The sequence below is a fragment of the Euprymna scolopes genome, chromosome 20, assembly GCF_053919585.1.
Source record: "Euprymna scolopes isolate OS-2025 chromosome 20, ASM5391958v1, whole genome shotgun sequence".
NCBI classification, from domain to species: Eukaryota; Metazoa; Mollusca; class Cephalopoda; order Sepiida; family Sepiolidae; genus Euprymna; species Euprymna scolopes.
The window spans coordinates 84,881,444-84,904,533 of NC_136501.1; the positions used below are offsets into that span (position 1 = coordinate 84,881,444).

The 23,090-nt window shown below is 30.2% G+C and overlaps 1 protein-coding gene across 4 annotated transcripts in view; it reads left to right on the forward strand.

Moving 5' to 3' along the window:
- The window catches only part of LOC145241508 (guanine nucleotide exchange factor for Rab-3A-like), a 299,829-nt gene that overhangs the window by 270,847 nt on the left and 5,892 nt on the right, over nt 1-23,090 (forward strand). For 3 of the 4 annotated variants that reach the window (XM_080104544.1, XM_080104543.1, XM_080104546.1), the window contains 7 exons: nt 8,703-8,798; nt 13,475-13,552; nt 15,369-15,596; nt 17,338-17,466; nt 19,792-19,871; nt 20,563-20,662; nt 22,136-22,202. In XM_080104544.1, coding sequence (XP_079960670.1) covers nt 8,703-8,798; nt 13,475-13,552; nt 15,369-15,596; nt 17,338-17,466; nt 19,792-19,871; nt 20,563-20,662; nt 22,136-22,202 — 778 coding nt within the window. Of the gene's footprint in view, nt 1-1,506; nt 2,099-8,702; nt 8,799-13,474; nt 13,553-15,368; nt 15,597-17,337; nt 17,467-19,791; nt 19,872-20,562; nt 20,663-22,135; nt 22,203-23,090 lie in introns of those variants that run through there. The other variant, XM_080104545.1, reaches the window with a different exon arrangement.

The following is a 23,090-nucleotide window of genomic DNA, read 5'->3' on the forward strand; positions in this document are numbered from 1 at the left end:
AAAAAAAAAACACCCCAGGAATTTTTTTTTTCTTTTCTCAAAGAAATACATAAATTTTTGATTTATTATATTTTCATTCTTTTTTGTCGAGTGAAATTTTTTTTTTAAATATCTAAAAAAAAGAAAATATTGAATGAAATAGAAAAACAATTGTTGTTATCGTCCATTACTTACTGGACAATATAAGCAGAACATAGGCTTCCAATTAAAAAAAATCAACGTGGTTTAAAAAAAAAAAAGTTTCACACTTTGGACTTTACAGGTAAATTTCCAAAAACACTTTTTTTTTTTTTTTTTTTTTTAATCTACAATATATTATTTATTGATCTTTTATCTTCAATTTGTGATGTACAAAACTTTGGTACATTAATTAATTATTTAAATTTAAATAGACATTTCAAAATAGGGGGGGGTAAAAAAACGTTTATCTAAAATATTATATTCGGTTTATTGGATAGAGCATAAAATTTCACATTATCCCTGAAAATATCGTAAAAATTGAATCAATAGAAAAATTTTGATAGATTTTTAAAGTTTAAAAAAAGAAAAATATTTAACTCGTAAAATTCAATTAATTTCATTACGTAAAAAAATTGCTGCATGGAAGCGCGTCGGCACTTTGTAAACACTTTTTCTTTTTTTTTAATAAAAAATACTATTTCTATTACTTTTTATACAACTTTAATAGTTTATTTTGGAAGTATAATCCATAAAGAAAATAAACAACCCACTTTTAAAAAAGTAATTACGAGTTTTTTATATTTTATTCTCAGTTTCGTCTTAGGGGTGTCAAAAATTCTCCCAAATTCTGATACACCTAGCTGTTTGGTGGAGTTAAAACAAAACATCGAAACGAAAAAAAGAAGTTAGCAGGTAATGTTGAATGATGGCTAGCATTTTGCTGAAAACCCATGTATAAAATAGTGGTTTTGAAGTCCTACAAAGAACGGATTCCAAAAATCATTTAAAAAAATTTTGGAATCTCTGTTGCTTTACACAAACCTTCCCTGTTTGTAGAAGGAGTCTGTAAAGGCGTTGAATCTCTTTGGAGAAACTTTGACTCTCCCCACTCCTCTTTTTTTTCCTTCACGTGTTGCCATTTTAATCATTTTTTACATGGATGTTTAATTAAATTATTTATTTAAATTAGTCCGGGCACTTGAAATTTCCTCAGTGCTCTTTATTTTTCATCAATATTATTTTGAATTATACTATTAATTTCTCCTGATGAGATGATAGTTGAAACAGCTCTAGAGATTTTTCCACGCATTGTGTTTAGATGCATTTACAAATTTTGTACCTCAAAACATTTATTTAAATATTTATGGAAAAGGTATAGTCAATACTAGATTAATGATATATATATATATATATATATATATATATATATATATATATATATATAGTAAACCTATTATCTTATGTTTAGTTTGTCAACAATTTAAAAAAAAAAAATTTTTTAAACTATAAACCTCTATAAGTTATATACTTCTATAAATAAAAAAAATAGTAAACCTATAAACCTCTACAAATAAAAATGAAAAAAAAAAAAAAATTGTAAGCACACACACACACCACACGTTACCTATCATTGCTCTAATGTTATGTTACTCCTTTTACGCAAAGTATCGACCGGATGCATAGATGAGACATAAATTAGCTTTTAAACTTAGATTTAATAACCACAAACTTAGTATTAGAAAAAAAAACACTCTACAGCTAAATAGGCAAAAACTTCAACCAATCAGAACATAGATAACATCAACTGCACTTTAATGGACACCAAATTCGCGTTCACATATACACACAAACGGAAAGAAGAGAATGAATTTTACACAAATCAGGTTTAACTCTTTAATGCCTAGAAAGACCGCATGGTCCTCTTTCCAAAAAGAGCTTATTATTAGTGAGCATATTGCAGAGAACGCTGATGCTATTTATTACACATCTAATACGTGTTGTGGCGTCGTTTGATACAACAGAGCTGCTTGCACATGCTTCAGTCAACTGTTGGGCAGCCATGAGTGTGTATGCTTTGTACGTTACTTACCTAACTGTGAAAGTGTACACATTTAGGCCATTATGGCTGCTAACCAAGGTGAGATAACTATTTTAATATATTGTATATGATAGATATGTTCTGCTTTTGTCGGTTAACACATTTTTATTAATATTTATTAGATTTCTAAACGGTATTATATGGTCCAGCTGGGCACTGGGCTAGTTAACTGAAGAAGGACTGTATAGTCCTCCTCCTCCTCCTCCTCCTCGTCATGCAGGTGAAAAATAACTATCATTTTAAAGTACTTATAGTTTATGAATATTTTATCAAAAAAATTATGTGTATGGAGATTTTAGTATTCAAAGCTTTTTTTATAAATGTTGGATTTTTACATATGGTAGCAAGAATTGGAAAAACATAGGCAGAATATGTAAAGATAAATTTATTTAAAAAGGTAAATGGAAAAAGTTTCGGGTTATTCTGCTGCTTGTTTATAAGATTTCTCACTGGCTTGACTCGCATGTGGGTGATTAAAAAGGAAAATGACTTAAAAGTTCTAACCTAAATGGCATACTGGGATTTACTTCATCCCTACCAACATTTTCTCCACCACAATATTACAGAGCCCTACACGAATGTAATAGCTATTTATTTATGTATCTATTTTTTTACATTTATTTTTGATTGTATTCTCCATGAATCCCGATAATCGGATAAACTAGATGATGAATATAAAGGTCCTAACTATTTTCTTCCTGTGAGTGATATTTACGATGAGGAATTTGAAACTGCACTCATGGTTTTAGAAGTAAACGAAGAAGACCCACTTAAAGGAAAAGAAAAACAAAGAAAATCTACAGTGAATCGCCCCTATTGGAATAAAGTATTTAGAAGAGAAATAACTACATCAATTCCAAAATTTTTTAATGCAAAATGAAGATGAAGAATGGAATATTTGTGAGCAATCAAATATATACATACTTCAAAAAAAAATGTGAACAAACCTCTCCTGCCGGACCGATAAGAACTTGAACAGTGGATTGGGATTGCAATGCAAATGTCTGTCACAAAGATATCAAATATTAGGATGCACTGGTCACAATATCCTTTTAGTGACAAAATTTCTTCAACAATGACATGGCAAAGATGGGAGGACATGGTCTAATTTGCATTTAGTGGATAACCTAACAATAAATAAAAATAATAAAATCGGAAAAATAAGAATGCTTGTAGATCATCTATGTCAAAAATTTCAGAATTTCATCAACGTAGCAGTTGTGCCATAAAAGTCCGCAAAAATGGGACTACAAATTTTTTATTTTAGCAGACAGTACTGGTGTTATGTATGGCTTTTTTTCTTATGCAGGAAAGATTGATACAGTGAATAATCTAGAAATGCCTAACTTTGGTCCTAGCTCAAATTCTATGATGCAACTAACTGAATGCATTCCCAATGGCCAAAATTTTAAGTTGCATTCTAACAATTGGTTTACATCACTAAAGTTGATCATCTTGAATCATGACAGATCTGGGTGTGTGACACTATACAAGGTAAAAGACTCCAAGGATTGTCATTCAAAAGTGAAAAACAACTTTCTGTATCAGATCAGGGATCTTTTGAGGAGTTTGAGACTCAAAGTAAAAATGCTACCATAACTGCTGTAAAGTAGTATGATAACAGATCAGTGTGCCTAGCATCATCCTATGCAACTTCGTTTCCTGTTGAGAAATGTAAACGATTCAACAAGCAAAATAAACTATGATGATAATATAGATATTCCTAATAGAGAGCACCTGTATGATAAGCACAAGTGTGGAGTATATATTTATGATCAAATAATTATCTATTATAGAATGGCTTCCCATTTAATGAACTATTATCTTCATTTAATGTTTCACATGATAGCCATGTGTGTAATAAATAGCTGATTTCTCTACAGACGTTCACAGGACAAAATAAACGTCAAGCGGCATCAACAAAATTCTCTAAGTGAATTCAAGTTGAGACTATCAACTTCTTTGATTTTAAGTGGAAAAAAATCCAATTAAAAAACAAGGACAGCCTTTTTCAAGTGTCGATCAAGAATATTTTCGAAAGAAACATTGTGGACATACAACCAAGTCTCTTCCAGAGCAGGATGTAAGGACAGATGGCATTGGTCATCTACCAGAAGTTATCGATAAAAGGGGTACGTGCAAGTTTCCAGGATGTAAAGGAAAAGTCCTCATGTTCTGTACTAAATCTGAAGTCCATTTGTGTTGCGAAAATAACCGTAATTGTTTTGTTAGATTTCATACTGAATAAATTGTTTTATAGTAAGCTTATGTTTTTCTACTCAATGTAAAGTGAATTGCTTGAATTATTTTCTAGTCTCATAGATATTATTAAAGGAAATATAATTAGTTAATATTGTAAACTGTAGTCATTTCCTATTGTGCCTCATGCCCAAGTGGACCATTTGGTCCTGTTTCATTTATTGTGTCATATGACGGTTGGATCATACTTTCATAATTATTGTTATTAGTAAAACTTTCATTAAAAATTATGTTCAGGTTCTTTATTGAAAAACAAATAACAAAACAATTTTTTAGTTTCTCAAAATAATTTGGACATTAAAGGATTAGACTCCAATGTGCATAATTAAATATGTGCATATAAATAAGTTTTATTTACAGACTACGAAATATTTTGTGTTTACATCCTTGTTTGTTGATTGAAGGAAATAACAGCAATAAAAAGATGGGCGTGCATATGTTGATATTAAACAAAATGTATCTTGCTATTCAGAAGACCGGATTCACACAGACCAAAAATGTTAATACTAAGAAATGAGCAAATTGTTCAAAGCTGAAAAATGTTAATTTTTTTCATAAAAGTTTCATATTTATTCAAGGTTTAATCAAAAATACATTTTTGATAAAGGATGATAATATTTAAATTAAAACTTATAATAATGCATATAATTTACATGCCTTTTGAATATGCCATTTTGTTTTTGTCAAATGTAAAAAAAATTGTTTTCAAGCAAGGAGCATGCTATATATATATATATATATATATATATATATGACTATTTCATTTAATCACATAAATTAATATAAGAAGATATAATTTAATGCGTAAATTTTCAGTATTTACTTCAACAGTGCTCAATACATAGGTATAGTTAGGTAGTAAGTTATGAAACTATATATGCAAAATAAGCTACACAGAATATTCCGTGTTTCATTCTCGTGAGAATTCGTCAAGCTTATATATATATATATATATATATATATATATATATATGATTAGTTTTTTTGGAAAAAGAATTCCAGCAGAGTGCTCAATTAAAAGGAAAATCCAAATTTTAAGAGCGTACTTATATTTTGTGTACAGAAAGTTGTTAGTTGAGACAGGTCATTGGTACCGTCGGTTTCAAGCCCGATAATAAGGTCCGTTTAAGGTATCCTTATCGAGCTCTCTTCAGCCAATATTCGTCTATCTTATAACCGGAAGTGTGAAGTATATATACCTCGCGAATCCACGTTCAAATCTCGTTTTGTTTAACCCCCCCCCCTTTTTTTTTTTTTTTTTTTTTTTATTATCTATCTATATCTATATATATATCTATATATATATATATATATATATATATATATATATATATATATCGGGTAATGTAATACCTAATTTTCAACTTTGAATTATTTAAATTTAAAATATTGGCTGAAGAGAGCTCGATAAGGATACCTTAAACGGACCTTATTATCGGGCTTGAAACCGACGGTACCAATGACCTGTCTCAACTAACAACTTTCTGTACACAAAATATATATATATATATATATATATATATATATATACACGCACGCGCGCGCTAGCCTGTCCATGTCCTGGCATTGCCCGGGAAATTAAATTAACAGACAAAATTGTAATATTTCTACTATTATTAATAATGATGTTAATGATAATAGTAATACTGAGAAACATATAATATGAATAATGATGATACTACTGATAGCACTACTGACTAATAATACTGACCATAGGAATAAAATAGTATCATTAACTAAGAAAAAAAAAAATACTAAATGGAGTGGTAATGAATGAAACATTAGTAGCAGTAAAACAAATAATAATCATTAAAATAATTATATTATTGAAAATAGTAAAAATAACGAGAATAATAATAACAGAATAAAATAAATACTGATAAGAATACTGTTAATGTTACTACTACAAATACTACTAATAGTAATTATAATAAATCAAAATAATAATAGTTTAAATTGATTTTGAAGTCTTGCCAATAACACTTTCCGGCTACATAAACAAAATGGAAACTGGCTGAATTACAAAACCAGCATACTACGCATCTAACTGTATCTATGTTTTTTTTATTAAAGTGTGAAATTAATTTAAATATTATTTATTGTCTTAAAATAAGTAATATAAAAATCTTTTGAATAAAGCGTGTTTTTTATAAAACAATGAAGTGCATATGATAAAAGTTAGTAGTTTTGCAGAGAAAGTACCGTGTGGAAATAATAACGTTATTATTTAGAAACCTATTCTTAACATGGGGATAGGTGGGGTTTTGTAACTATTCTCTACTTCTACCTACCTAATTACTAAACAAAACTCGCCGTAAAAGTATAATGCATCTATATCAGTATTTGACTTCAGCAAAGGAAATGCTATCTTGTAAAAACGTAAGAAAGTTTTACCATTTCTGAATTATTTAGTTCTTAAATAAAGAAGAGTTAAATCTACAACTGAAAGAAAATAGGTGCCTGAGGCATTCGCTGATTCAATATCTTTTGTACGAATGGCAGTAAGCAACAAAAAATGCCATTCTAACATGTTACAAAAGTAATCAAAGTAAAAAAGAAAAACAAATAGATACATTCTCATCTGGGCCTCTATAGATAGATGTTATTAAAAGTGAATGGCAAGAAGCCTCGAGGGGAAAAATGTAAATATATTGTGTGCATTATTTTATAGATGACTAAACAAAGTGATTGTTTAAGATCTGATTGTATATAAGTAGGAATGTACAATATGTACGAATAAACTTTATTTCGCTACTGACTGCGAATGGTTTTTTGTAATTTTTCATGTTAAAAAAAAAACGATCTCCTAATCTGAAGATCGACTGTTTCTAGTTTTCAATGCCTTTTTTTTTTTTTTTTTCTTTTTGCGATATGACAGAATGTTTTTATCAAAGTGAACAGGACTGTTCTATGAAAAAATAAAATCACAATATTAATTTTTATTGCTATATGACAGAAAAGTGGTAAAAGATTATTTGCAAAAATGAAGTTAGGTGTGTGTTTTTGTTTTTGTTTGACGGAAGCATAATGTTTTTTGGTTTAAGATGCTTTAAAAGGTAATGTGTGAAAATCAACTGAGGTCTGTGTATTGATTTATTCTAAGTGCATGAAAATAAAGTAACAACATTTATATTTTGTTATGATATGATAAAAAATGTTTTTATCAAAGCGAATAAGGATATGGACACCATCTTGGAACTAATTCTAAAACTGTTTGAAAATTCAATTTGTGGAATGAATCTGGACAACCAATCAAATTGATGGAAGCAAAGAAACCGAAAATCAAGGGAGCGTCATGCTGAATGAGTATTAGATGAATGATAATAAAACAAAATGATAAAATGAAAAAAAATCACAAACGCATGTAAAAATTGAAACCTATGAAATATTTGGTAAACTGGGGTAGGAGGAGGATATAATAAGAGAGAAAATATCTTGCTACCACCTGTAAAGATGACTGATTTCGGAGATTGTTTCTCCTCGGAATTATTGTAAGAATTCAGTATATTGAATTAAATCGATTGATAATAACCGAAAACATACATCAGGTATTGGCAGATGGCATGGTCATTTTACAATAATGTGTGGTTCCAATGTTTCTTTTCTCATAATGCATAATCGTCTCTGCTTTATTATACATATGTATATATATATATATATATATATATATATATATATATATATAATGAAATTTGGCAAAAGCTCTTAGAAGTATCTTTTAAGAAATTAAACATAAAAAAAAAACAGACAAAATATGCTTGAAACCGTGTTTAAAATGTAAATATTTGATTAAAAATCATTAGTTTGTTTTTTTTTACTTTACATTTTTTTATTATTTATTTCGGATTGTCAAATATCTTTCATCAGAGAAAGTGTTTGTTTTTGTTTTTCATCATTAAAATTAATCTCATCTTGTGTTCTAATCGAAGTAGTATTCAAATGTTGTTGCAGGATGGAGGATTCCTTTAAGTTTTCACTAAAAATGAATGAAGAGATTGATAACATTTAAAAAATTTAGAACTTAAGAAATATTCCGAGTTTACTTAAAAACAAAAATTCCTCAGTGAATATTATCTTCATCAAACAGAGGTTTTATAAAACATATTTTGTGTTTATCAATTATCAAAAAAAGAATGTTTTGGAATGAACAGAAACAATTGTATAATTATACTGTATAACTTAAATGTTCTGGGTTTATTTTTTAAGAAATATTCTTATGAATATTTTTTAAAAAATAAACCCAGAACATTTAAGTTATACTTATGAATATTTCTTAAAAATAAACCCAGAACATTTAAGTTATACAGTATAATTTTTTTATGAGCTACTTAAAATGTTTTCTTTTTTTACTCTATATTCCAAAGTTATTTTCTTTCTTTTCAAGGAATTGGAACTCAAAGATGAAGAATGTGAGAAACTTTCAAAGGTTCGTGATCAAATGGGTCAAGAACTCGAGGAATTGACTGCCTGCCTTTTTGAGGTAAGTCTGGCTGACCTTAACTCTAGCAATATCTTTTTGAGGTAAAGGTTTTATCAAAGCAATATTTGAATGACATGTTAGTAGTTGTAAATGCGCTATCATTGCTTGCTGTTATGTTGCACGAGAAGGTTAAGAAAACTACTGCCAATCCTTACATCTAGGTACATTTCCTTCAAAATATGGTGCAAAGTCTTTTCAGTTAGACAAGGGCTCTAACACTTTGGATCTGCAACACCTTTGGTATAATGATCGTGCTATAATTAGATGGATGTGTAGCTTCAAACTGGAATAAAGAATCTTGTCAGTTATGCTTCATCAAAATACTGATATCCGGGAAATTACTGATGTTTTGTACGCTCAGTGTTTCAGGGATTCAATTGTGTGCAGCATGCTATCTCTTACATCAAATTCATAATGCATCTGGATATCTTAGACACTCGATTGAGGAAGCAAGAAGTTGTCTGACTGATGTCAATCTTTTGCATGGGACCGCATAAGGAGCAGGCGCGAGATATTTCCTGATGTTACCTATCCTGGAGTTTGGAACTCTTGCAGTACTCTGAATATAAAAACTGGATGAAAGAGGAATATCAAGATATAATGAATTACCTCTCCCCACTTCTGACTCAGTTTTTTAAAATCATTATGTAAATGTAAATACATTTTGTTTTTAGTATTTTTATTTTAGTAATCCTAACTGTATTTGGTATAAAATATAATTTATTATTATACTAAAATTAAATTGATCCGCATTTATTTCCAGAAGGGTTTTTTTTTAAATTATATTTTAATCATACAAAATATATTCTAAAATATTTCTTAATTTGGGGATTGAGTTATGTTTGAAAAAAAATTCTATTTTAATTGTTCTAATTGGCCATATATTTCATTTGTCTCATCAAGTGACCCATTTCTTTCTAAACTATATATCTGTCACTCTCTTTCTTTCTCATTATAACTTATTTAGACTCTCCTGATCTTATTTTATATCGTTTCTATCAGTGTCATTTTTGTAAGGCTTCCGTTTCTTCTCCTTCATCCTTTCTTTCTGTTTATTACAGATAAAGATAATAAAGAAACGATGGAATCAAAAAATAGGAAAAGTCTATTATAAGCAAAAAGGGAATAGAATCACATTTAATCCATAGTTGAAAGAAAGATATAAAATAAATAAAATTTTAGTTTTTTTACTGCTGTATTTTGTTTTGTATTTTTGCATTTTATAATACCTTATCTCTACTCGAAACTAATTTCATTATTTTTATTATATTGCTATTATTTTATCCTTTATCTTCTTTTATGTATATTTTCCTATCTTTCCCATTATTATCTATATTTCTCCATCTATTTTGTTTATCTCTATTTTTACTATTTTTTTGCTTCTATATATATATATATATATATATACAGTATACCTTTATTTAATTTCTAGACTAATGTCCTTATGCTAGCTATTTTTCTTTTCTTCTGGTTCGAAACACTGTGGCCTAAAGAGGTATTTTCCTTATTGATTTGGTGATTTAATAAAGTTTTATATAACTTTGAATTGTCAGCAATTATTTCTTATATTTCCTTATATAGCCAATAGGAAGAAGCTAATTTGGGATATTTTTTATATGTATATTAGGCGATTTTTGCAGTACCTTTATTTCTACTATAATATAAAAGGAACTTTGTGTGTGTGTGTGTGTGTGTGTGTGTGTGTGTGTGTGTGTGTGTGTGTGTGTGTGTGTGTGAATTCGTTCCCTCTGGACTCAAAAATGGCTGGGTCGATTTTTATCAAACTTCACACACAGGTACTTTATGTGCCTGGCATTATTCTTAGATAGGTTTTGTATCGACATGTCTTCAATAACTATCAATAATTGATAATCAACAAAATCTGATGAAAGAAGGAACAGGTGATTTTGACCCAAGTTATACAGCCGAACATCACATGTGTACATTTGAGCATTTTTAAAACCAAACCAAAAGTCCAGACATATAAAATCAACTGTAGGTTCTTTGATATGATAGGACACATTTGAAATAAAGTATCATGGTTCAATTGTGAATAACTGAACCATGATACTTTGCATTTGAAACTTTAATTCAAGCCATTATATAAAAATTTCATAAAATCAACAGTAGGTTCTCTACAGTGCAATGTAGACTACAATGTCTTGTGGACAAAGTCATATTCAGTTTGAAAAACAAGTAGTGCCGAGTTGGTAAGTTAAACCGACAACAACTTGGTTAGCAAGAACATGCTGTCTTCAGAGTGTCGGTAATGACTCAAAATTCGAAAAATAAACAAAATAATGATAGAAATCATACAATAAGTGTCACCTTGACATTTATTAGGTGAATTTTTATTAGCATTTTGTTTTATTTTCAGTATTTAAATGATTATCGAGTGCCAGATTAACATCTAATGTTGGCCATCTTATCGTCATTCTAACTTACAAACTCGGCAGTACCTGTGTTTTGAATTCAATAGACACTTTAAAATATATTCAACCACACAAAACTTATCCAGGTAGGTAGAAGAGTAAATTATTGCCTTTGGTAACATTTATTTGTTTTTTGACCACTTTTTTGTTTTTTATATTTAACTGGATTTGCAAACTCACGTTTTTTTATTCAAACAATTTAACCCAAGCTCAATAGATGACCCAACGAATCACATTTTTTCTCATGTATTTTTATGTCCCAACTATTTTCCTCTCTAATGACCAAAAAGAGAAAAATGCTTTAAAATGTGTTTTTCACCACCAAAAAGGTTCTTACAAATAATGTACAACATTATTATGAAATAATGTTTCTGAGTTGATTCTGGTAGACTGCTATAAGCGTTCGATATTCTAAAAAGTGTATTTTTATAATCAATGTAGATGACCCTTGACCTGTTGATCCAACGTTGGTGCATTGCACATTCGCTAAACAGATATAAAAAAGGCAAAGAAAAGTGAAAATTTAAACAAGTTCAACCGTTTTGATGTTTTAAACAACTGTAATAGAATTAATAAACAAAACAAACCATTTTTGACAGGTCCAATTTTTACAAAGTCAAAGGATAACATTATGATGTCATAATAAAACTTCTCTCTTATTCCCCTTCCTCTCTCTCTATTTCTTTTCCCCCCTCTCACTTTTTCTTTCCCCCTCTTTTCCCTCTTTTTCTCCTCTCTTTCCCCTTTCTCTTTCCTTTTCCTCTCTCTTGTCCCCCCTCTCTCTCTTGTCCCTCTTTCTCTCTTCCTTGTCCTCCTCTTCTCTCCTTCCCATTCTTTCTCATTTTTTCCCTCTCTCTCGTTCCGCCTCCTTTCTCCCTCTCTCTCTCTCTCTTTCCCCTATCTCTTCCCCCCTCTCTTCCTCCTTTCTCTTACCCTGCTTTCTCTCTTTTCCCTTCGCCTTCTCTCTCCTTCTCCCTCTCTCTGCTTCCCATCTCTTTTCCTCCTCCTCACCTTCTCCCCTCTCTCCTTACCTCTCATTTCCCCCTCTTTTACTCTTCCCCTCTTTCTCTTTTCTTTTCCCCCTTTCTTTCTCCCCTCTGTCTCACTCCTTTTAGAGGACATGTACCACTGCCTTCCCCAGAAAATTTTATACATATGATATAAATTTCATCAAAATAAGATACATTTGAATGTTTGAAGAGGATTGGGTCCCCATAGCTATATTAGTTTAGGAGGGCATTTAGAGATTCGAGACCATTTCCATTGTCTTCCACAATAAATGTTCTATATAACGTGATCTTAGTTCTTGCTTATGCGTTTTTCCACTTTTCAGCAAAAAGTGTCACTTTTTTTATATTGGTCAAATTGAGCATTACCATCAAAATTTTATGGAAAAAGCAGTGAAACTATTTTCAATGCAAAAGCAGGTCATTGAATTGGTCAATAATTCTGTTTAAGAAATTCCATTATAAATTACATAATCAGAATTATTGAACTGATGGATTTTTATAAGACTTAATATTTCACTCATATAATCTTTACAAATGCATTAAAAAAATATCGACAATGGATTTGATTTGAGGAGAAACACAAAACTGTATAAAAGACTAATGAACCATGTTTATGGTCCTTTTTTTCATAAATCCTTTTTAAAATAAAGTTGAAATGCATCAAGTCAAGCAACACAACTTAGATACAAAGCTCAATATATAACCCAAAGTATTAATAAATGATAAACATCAAATAACTTGAGTGAAATGACAACAACTATGGAAGGCAGTAATTACTGAAGATACAGTTAAGAGACTCAGCATTCCTATCCTATCACAGTTAACCACTTGACGAAGGCCAGAGGAATAGTTGGGTGAAACAACAACTATAAAGATGAGGATAACAGTCCGCAAATAAATAAATATACAACTTACTCATCTCAAAAGAATTCCAATAATTAAATAACTTGAAGTTTGTTCACTTTTTCCTATCACTTTATTGATAGAATTCTTTGCTTTTGAAGTATTTTTAAAGAATAATGTAGTCTCATGGCTGTTATAATTTGGCATCATTTTTCATGGCTTATTAGATGTTTACAGTATAGAACATTCCTTAGTATTTGTTTCAATAACTCAGAAACCAAGCAATTTTGAATCTATAATCCCAAAGTTATGCTATCGATTTTTCAAACACTTTGTATATGTCAACTACAACAATGCTTTATGTTATTCATGTACAATTTTTGTTTTTCAGGAAGCCAACAATATGGTTCAGGAAGCCAATGCAAAACGTTCTCACACAGAGAAACTTCTTAATGAAGCAAACCAAAAGGTATGGAATCTCACTTGGTTGGAAAAATGTTGGTCTTTGCAGTGAAAATGCACAATAAATCTAAAGCAATTGAAAGTAAACTAAATATTCTGCACATAGGGCATCTTTTTTTTTTTTTTTTCTATTTTAAAAAATTTTTTTTAACATTTTTGTTTTTTATTTTGTTTTTAAATAATTTTATATTGCCTAAAAAACAATGTGCTCTCTATTTCAATTTTCATTTTTTTCTACAATATATATTTGAAATATAGCAATAAAAAAAATGTATGAATAAAAAATTGGATGACAGAGTTTTGGAATAGAAACTACATTCTTTCCTGTCAATTTAACACTCCACACCCGTGTGTGTGTGTGTGTGTGTGTGTGTGTGTGTGTGTGTGTGTGTGTGTGTGTGTGTGTTGAATCTGGACAGTATAGGGATATGTGTGCAGAACAGGAGACTTCCATAGTATGGTCACATTGAAAGAATGGATGAAAGTTCTTGAGTTAATAAATGTAAAACAGTTGAGGTAGCAAATTCAGTTCACAGGGGAAGTTGAAGGAAAACCCGAGATGAAGTGATAAGAACAGACTTGAGAAAAAGAGGGATACATAAAGACCTGACCAGAGATAGGTTATTTTGCAAATTAATTTCTTAAAGCTGTTCAACACATGCCAGCAAGTGAATGTTAAATCGAATATAATAATGTATATGTAATCAGTATCTGTCCTTTGCACTGATTTTAACATTTTTAGAAAGTGTTTGCGTATTAAAATATTGCAAGTTTTAGCACTTTTCCCACACTTCCAGTCCTCCACTTTATCAAGAATAACTTTAAAAATTCTATTTAAAAATAATTTATATACAAAATTAGGCTAAGAAAACTTGAAGTAATAATGATGGATTTGAGAAAAAGAGGGATAAATAAAGACATAGCCAGAGATAGGTTATTTTGGAAGTCAGTTTCTTAAAGTTGTCCAACATATACCAGCATATAAAACAGATGTTAAACACAATATTATGGTTATAAACTTGAACTTGTGACTCTATGGATAAAAGTGTTGATTGACATTCAGTTCTATGTGACAGTCTTCTGAAGACTGCATCTTCACTACAAACTATAATAAAAAAAAGTATTAAATTTTTTTAAATTACTTAACCCAAATTTACTCAGTCATGACTGAAAGAATAAGAAAAAATTACATCTGTGAATTAACGAGTTCAGCTCAAAATTTTGTATGGATGCTTGAGTTTCCCACAAACATTTTAAAGTTAAAAAAAAATGCATCCGAGGAAGGTTGGAGGTTACATCAGCTGAAACGCTGTGACGATAATAAACAAGATGAGAATCATCAATTTGCATTTTTTAAAATTCCAAACTTAATGTCAAATCTTTTCACTCCTTTCTTTCTTTATAACCTTCAAGAGAGAGAGAGAGAGAGAGAGAGAAAGAGAGAGTGATAAATGACATGTAAATTAAGAGCAGGAAGATCAAACAACACAGTGAGATACAACAAGTTAGTAAGAAACAGGTCACTTGGTGAGTTAATTGCAAAACTGTGATTAATAAAACAATTAAAATGGAATTTGGGGGGGGGCAAAGATAAGTTAATCTCCAAACTGAGGAACATTTTATTATGTATTTTATATAATTAAAAATACTTCTAAAAAGTTACCTCCCCTTTTCTCATAAAATAATGTCTTTGTCTATTGTGACAATGAATTATCTCCCTTTTATTCTAAAACAGCCCATCTGATTTCATTATTTTTCCTTGAGTTCAGAAGATTTTTTTATTATTCTTTCTTGATAACTACTTGTTTTCTCACCAATTTTAGATTGAAGTGCTGCAAGCCGAAGTAACTGCTCTGAAGACATTGGTCCTCACATCCACCCCGAGTACCCCAAATAAACATCTACATCCACAAATAGATACAAACAACAGTAAAAAGAAAGAAAGCAGCCGACCATTTTGGAAGACACACAGACGCTCGACTAGCCACCATGAATTTACCAAAGAAGCTCAACAGGAATCAGACGAAGTGGAAAATGGACAGAACACAGAAGTAAATCAATTTATTTTCTTACTCTTTTGAAAATGTCTCCTTTTTTTTTTTTTCTGTTTGCAAATGTTTTGTCATAAAATACTTAAAAAAATCCTCTTGACTCTCCATGCTATTTTTATTTCTCTGTAATGCTTAGTTTAAAATATCATTTACTTTGGTCTGTCGTGCTTTATATAATTTTTGTTCATCAGTCGCACATAATTTTGAAACATTATTTTCATTGGTCTGTCACACTTAAGTTTGAAATCGTGCTTTTGCTACAGTTTGATTTAACATATCTTAAGAACCTTTCCATTGTTCTTTTATGTTAAACTATTACATGGTAATTATCTTGTTCTAAATTTTCATATAACTATCATAACTCTGACCAATTGATAGACCATTCCATTGTAGACAGGTTTTCATGGCTTGTACATATGTAACTTTTGGCAGCTGCTCAGACATCTGTTTGTCATTTAGTCTGATCCATTGTATCCCCCCCCCATGAAGTTGCAAAGCTTCCAAGTCCTCCGTGAAAGTTACGGCCAATGTCAAACAAGCCATCAACTTCAATGACACCTGCTCTGTTTTTGGAAATTATTTACTCTGCTTTCTGCATTGCTATGCTAAGATCAGTCAACATGTGTCCACATTTGTTGTTCTTTCTCCTACACTGAGAACTGTTGTCAATCTTTGTGTTTGTGTGAACTTGTTACTAAAAATTAAACATTGTCATTAAAAATTAATTGAAAGCAAAATTTTGTTTTTAAGTTGATAAGTAATGATATCTTTTTATTAAAACAGATTTAAAATAGGAATAATCTCCTTTACATTTTGCGCCTTGTAGATCATTATGTATAATTGCCTTCATTGTATTAATCTTTCTTGCAAGAAAAAGAAACTGGAGATAATTATGCTTTTTTAGTGTAAAAAAAAAACATGCTGCAAGGATAAAAAGGAAGAAATTGCTAGTCAGAATGAAACATCAATTTGTCAGATGCATTGTTTTTTAGGCTCAACATAAAAAATCCAACAAAATAACTTCATATAATAAATAGATAACATTATATGCTCAACTCTAGGAGACTATTACAGCAAAAAAGGAGGAACAGGTTTATTACCCAAGGTTTCCTTCGCATTTGAAAGAAATTATTTCCAGTTTCTTTTTGAAAATAATTATTCTTGCAAGAAAGATTATTACAATGAAGGCAATTATACATAATGATCTAGAAGCTATAAAATGTAAAGGAGATTAATCAAAGATATGTAGATGTTACAATATTTTTAGATCATGACTTCTGTTAAAATACAAACAGATAAATAAAATTAGAAATAAATGAAAAAAGATGAAAGTGAGACAAATGTTTCAATTCAAAATGTCAACTTTATTTTTATCTAAAATGGATTATATCAGTTAAACCGTGAAACTTCTCTAGTTGATTCTGCCTGAAATCAGTATGGAAATGACAATTGACCAGATTGAAACAATTAACAGAGAAAAGCCGTAAAATTCAACAGTATATAGCTATGTCTGTTTTCTTCATATTCATCAATTTTACACATTTTCATTCAGCATCTTTTTGATTCAAAAAGTGTAAAAAATCTTTTTCTGTCTTAACTACATTTTATCTTATGTTGTTTTTTTTATATCATTTTTTTAGGATATAAAACATTTTTACACTTTTTCAAATTTATTTTATATTGTTTTAATTTTTATTTAATTTTATAAAGAATAAAGTGAAGTAACTTTTGGTATTTCCAGATTGATCCTGTATATTTTGAAGAATTCTGCCAATGGCGAGAAAATCCCGATCTTGAAGAATCGAGTCAGTTTCTTTCAAGAATAAATTTGGAGGATATTGGTCCATGCTTGAATTTTGTAAACCAAACAGTGAGTATCACTTTTTCAAAAAAGAAACTTCAACAATCATCCTCTGTCGTCCATGAGCACTCAGATTTATTTTTTAATAAATCATGCCATTCATATTTTTCAAGCATCCCTCTCTAATAGTATGTATAGATGTCTGAAAAGTCACTATCTGTTTTGAAAAGTAATTGGTTTTACCAAATACTGGTTTATGGAATAAAAAATGTTTATTTCAGTGTATAGGAAGCCCCCCCCCCCTCGAAAAAAAAACAATGCAATTCATAATATCATCAATATTTTCTGTAATTAAACCATGTATGGTATAAATAAAGGTACTTAAGCAGAATACCGAACGTGCTGAAATAATTACATTATTATTTAGAAACCCATTTTTAATATGGGGAAGATAGGTGTTTTGTACCTATTCTGTACTTTCAGGTAACAATAAACAACAGATACCATAAATTGAATTTAACTTGGAAATCCTAATCTCAAAAAATAGCATGGTGCATATTCTGTATAAGTACTTAAATAAATTGCAGTTTATGTCTGACTTGTCCACCAAGTTTCAATCACGAATGGCTGACAGTCTTTCTTGTATCTCCATCCAGTGACATGTGCAGATACTTTGATGGTGTGGTCCTGAATGAATTTCATACTTAATGGACTTAATGCTCCAAATGATTATCTGAAAGATAATGTCTATCAAAACAATCCTCATACTATTCCCGAATTGAAGAGTGCCATCATAACTAAATCAGGGCAGTTCCAAGAGCAGCGTGTCATAGTTATCAGCAATTTTGCACATTGTATTATTGAATGGCAATAGAAGACTCAAAATTTAAACTATATTAAAGACTAAACTTTATTTGTACCAAATACTGTTGGATTATAGAAAGAATTGTGAATTTTATTTGCACTTTGAAGGAGGTGGTGGCGGCATTAGTTTAGCATCATCTACAAATATCAAAGTGATCTTTTACATTTGAATGGAATTTACCTGAAATAAACCATTTGTATAAAAAAATTAAGTTTAATTTTTAAAAAATTGAGTTTAGTCAATAAAGTTAAATTGTTTATAATGTTAAAAGCATTTTTAGTTTTGAAGTTCAAATAATTTAGAACAAATGCAGTGATGGGTCAAACCTATTACAAATTCTGACAGAAAATACAATCAAGGTCTGGTACATATAAAAAATATGGTTAAAAGAAGAAATTGATGAGCAGTATTTATTAGAAAACCGTTACCCATTTTATTTTAGGTGTCTTTTCTAATAAACACTGCTTATCAATTTCCAAATTCAAAACCAGAAGCCATCACCAAGTGGCAATGTTTCTCTTTTACCCATATTTTTTGTATTCGAATAGCTCTGAAATGTGAGTTAGTAATTTGTATTATCTGTATTCTTCAAACTACAGTTCTCATCTTGAACGTTATTTTCACAATGTTTCAGCTGATGCAACCTCCAACCTTCTTCAGATATCTTTTGTCAAACTCAGGAATTTGCATGGAATTTTTGGATGGAACCTTTTATTTAATCCACTAAGGTAGCATGCTCTTGTTCCATCGGCCATAACTGTGTGGAAATCTTAAATAATTCGCACTTGTATTCTGAGTATTGCCCACAACTTTATCTGTTGCACCATTGGGTCCTTGCAAATGTTGTGAAAATAACAATAATACAAATTATCAATCCTCATCTCAAAAATTCAGAAATCTGGGTTAGTAATGTTAAATTTAAAATATTGTATCAGAGATTGAAGACGACAATGATGTAATTGTGACTTAGGTTATTGTTTTATAAACTCAGAGAAAAATAACAAATAGAGAAAGACTGCAATACCAGAAATAGATTGGCAAAAATTACTTGCATAAAATTTACACAAAAATAACAAGACATATTCATAACAAACATACAGGACTGTTGCAATTGATTTAGGGTTCAAAACATCAAACACGTTGGCAACAAGTTGAAGTTAGATAAATGCTAACAGTAATTAAACGGAGTAGCACACAGTTTGTTGGGTCTTCTGCATGCCTCATAATTTGACATCGACGGAGAAAGTGGGGAATGATTAAAGGGAAACAACTTGTCACATACTAAAAACTATGGGTGTATTTCAAAACCTGAGTGATTTATCATATATTAGTTTAATGTGGATGTCAAAGTAATTGGATCATGGAGGTAAGTCATAATGGTAAATCTGTTTTATGCTGAGTGGCACGTAATGTTACAAACTGATTACAAATCCAACATTATTTTCATAATAGTTTATCAGTTGTTTTCAACTGTTTCAGCAGAAAGTGTTTTGTTTTTTTTTTCTTATATCTTGTTTTTATTTTTGCAGCTTGCTGAGAGAGTGAAAGAATGTGTAGACAAGAACTCGTTAACCATTGAGCCAATCGCCGGTGACAGTTCTTACCCAAGGTTAGTAAAACCTTTTTATAGATGCTCCAACATTTTCATTTTTAAGTCGTTTTCTCCTTGGAGTTAAACATCTTCATTCATTGTCTCCACAATTTTCTAGTGCATTTCATACGGCAATTCCAACCAGACCATGTCTTTAGTTGCTTGGTATCGTTTCCTTTTTCTCTGTTTTAAGTTACTTTTTCCTTAGATGGATCAGACTTATTTATTGTCTCCATAATTATTACTCCTGTCTTGATTTGTCAATCCCTACTATCCCATGTCTCCAACTGTTTCCAATTTCTTAAAGGTGTACTTACTTTTTATGGATCACGTATTTCCATTAAAACTAATTTCCTTTTATATCTCTTTTTTTTTTCTTCTTTTCTTTTTTTTTTTTTTTTTTAAATGGAGTTACATAGTACCCCAAAAAAGCATCAAGCCATGAAAACAAAAACTGCATTGAAGATATGATTATAAATATTTTTGTCAGAATGAGTGTATACGCCATTTTCTTTTTTCTGCTTTCCTTTGATTTTTTAGATAGTTTTTCATTTGGGGAAACATTAGTTCCAAAGAGATGGGATATTTCAATGTATATATCTTGGCAATAACATAATAATTTTTGGCTTCCATAACTGACTGTATCTTTGAACTTTCATTCTCAAATGAGCTAATTCTTTTCACTCTATTTTTGTTTATTTTGTTACAGGCATTGTTCACTTTCCCAAAGCAAAAAATTGTGTAATTACAAAATCCGTTTGGGTGAAGATACAAATTGGCATTCAATTTCAGAGTTTTGCAGAAATAGGGTAAGAATACTTTTCTTATCAAATTGTTAGACATCAGACCTAAATAGCATTACACCTGACAAATCGATTTTTTATTCTGTCTAGCCAGTTTGTCTTTATCCTTTCCAGTATGTTTTTTATGTAATACCAATACTTTTGCTTCAGGTTGTTTTAAAAACTAATCCACTGGAGACGATTGCTACAGCAATTTCAAATAATGTAAAGGGGAATAATTCATATATACCTAAAACATCAGAAAACAGGGCAACATTTAGAAATATTAATTTCCTCATGCATCTGTGTTATATCGAAAAACAAAAAAATATTTTGGGTTTAGCAATGACAGAATTATAATTTGTATGAGTTTGTCAGCAATCTGAATCAATTTTATAATGCAAGGATGAGTAATAACAAAGTCTTCATCAGTTGAAATAGACTAACAATTCTACATAGCGAACATTAAAGTTGCTAGAAACATGACTGTTAGCAGAAGGATAAATAGTCAGGATCTTGTCAATTTTTTCAGTGATTCACTGTGTGAGAATTCCTAGTGTCAGTAACTCTGTTGCGGGGACAATAAAAAGCAAAGACAAAAGAGATGCTGTGAGCAAAAGTTCATAGAAACACATAAACTTTGGGTCTTCATTTAAGATATCCTTGCTACATGAAAATCTTTCTATATGTAAGCACAAATTACATGTTGATCTTAAGGATCGAGTTTAGCAGTTGTGTTTGAATATGCTGAAAGCTTGTTAGAGTCAACGATAGCAATTGATAGGCTAATACCAGTTTCACATAAAAACAGCAAATCTGCTTTGGCTTCATGCAAATGAATTTCAACCTCTGGAAGAATGTATATTATTAGAAAAGGATAGTAGTGATCCACAGTAGGAGTGAGGATATTGGGTTTGATTTTCCTCCCTTCACTCAGGACTGTCCCAAATGTTATCTGAACTCATTGCTGAAACTCAAATGTTGCGAAGCATAATTTTCCTATAATAATTAATTTGACAACACACATTCTCTAAAAATAGAGAATGAAAGGTTTATTCAAGTTACCTACCACCATCACATTCCAATTAATTACATTTTTTGAAAGTGGTAATCTTTTCAGATGAAAAGAGAGAGAAATAGTCAATCTCCAAAGCCCATCTTTTTAACAGACTCTTATTTCATTAGACCATATGTAACACATCTGCTTGCTTAGTTACTACTTGAAAAATTGCTTGGAAATTCGTACCCAGTATCTGGTCTCTTTTAGATATTTTGAATATATAACATCATATCTGTCCCTTATTAACAGCCTCCTGTTTTCACAGTACGAGTTCTACAGCAAGTTAACCCTCTGATCTTTTGTCTAGAGCAATTTCTGCATAATCACTAATATGTACTAGCTAATATATCCACTAGTCAACCTAACTACTTTAATATTTAATGATATATATATGTAGACACACCATTATAATAAGATTGCTTTTCTCTTTTTCTTTTCAGATTACTTCAGTTTGCAATTTCTACACTTACATTCGTTATATTCAACAAGGCCTCGTCAAAGGAGAAGGTAAGCATAACTGTCCTATTTGGTTTAATATCTGGCATATGTTAGACAGTTTTTAGAAATTAGAAATGAGTTTTTTTTTTACAATAGGTTTGGCTATTTTAAAAATGGAGACAACGGATAATTATGACATTTAAAATAACTGGATTTCTGTAATTGTTTAGAAATGTCTTTATTTAGGAATTATTTGTTTAGAAGCTTGTTTGTAAAGCCGTGGATGTAAATATGTGTATAGTTTGAGTTTAAAACAATCCAACAATTCTATTAAACACATAGAATGGACCCTAACGACTACTACAACTCTGGGTCAGAATTAACCTGGCTGTAGTAGTAGAAGAAATAGTTAATTAAGGACACAATCTCTAAAGCCCCTAAATTAAGGACTTTATGATGGAATACACTTTGAGGTGAGACTCAGGACGTGAGAATTTAGTGTTCAATAGCAATTCCTAAGATAGTTTATATTTAAAGCAATGTGGAAATATAAACAACAACTGTATATGTGTTGGGGGACATTTTTGGATGAAAGGGATAAGTATTGGCTCAAAAGATTTGTAAAACTAGGTTTACTGCACAATTAGATTTTTTAAAAATTTATTTTCACACAGATTACTCAATCAAGTTCAAAATAACATATTTGCAAATAATTTGAAGAATAAACTGAAAGAATTCAGAAATGAACTTGCAAAGACATTTTTTGGATTTCTCTTATGAAATATTTTAGAAAATTAAAAACATTTCAGAATTTTTAGATGAGGATTTATATTCAGACTATTGTTCTCATCTTAGAAATTATTCTCACAACGTTTTGGCTGATGTAACCTCCAGCCTTGAAATTCCATACAGCTTATCCGAGTTTGACAAAGCACACCTGAAGAAGTGGTAGCAAAT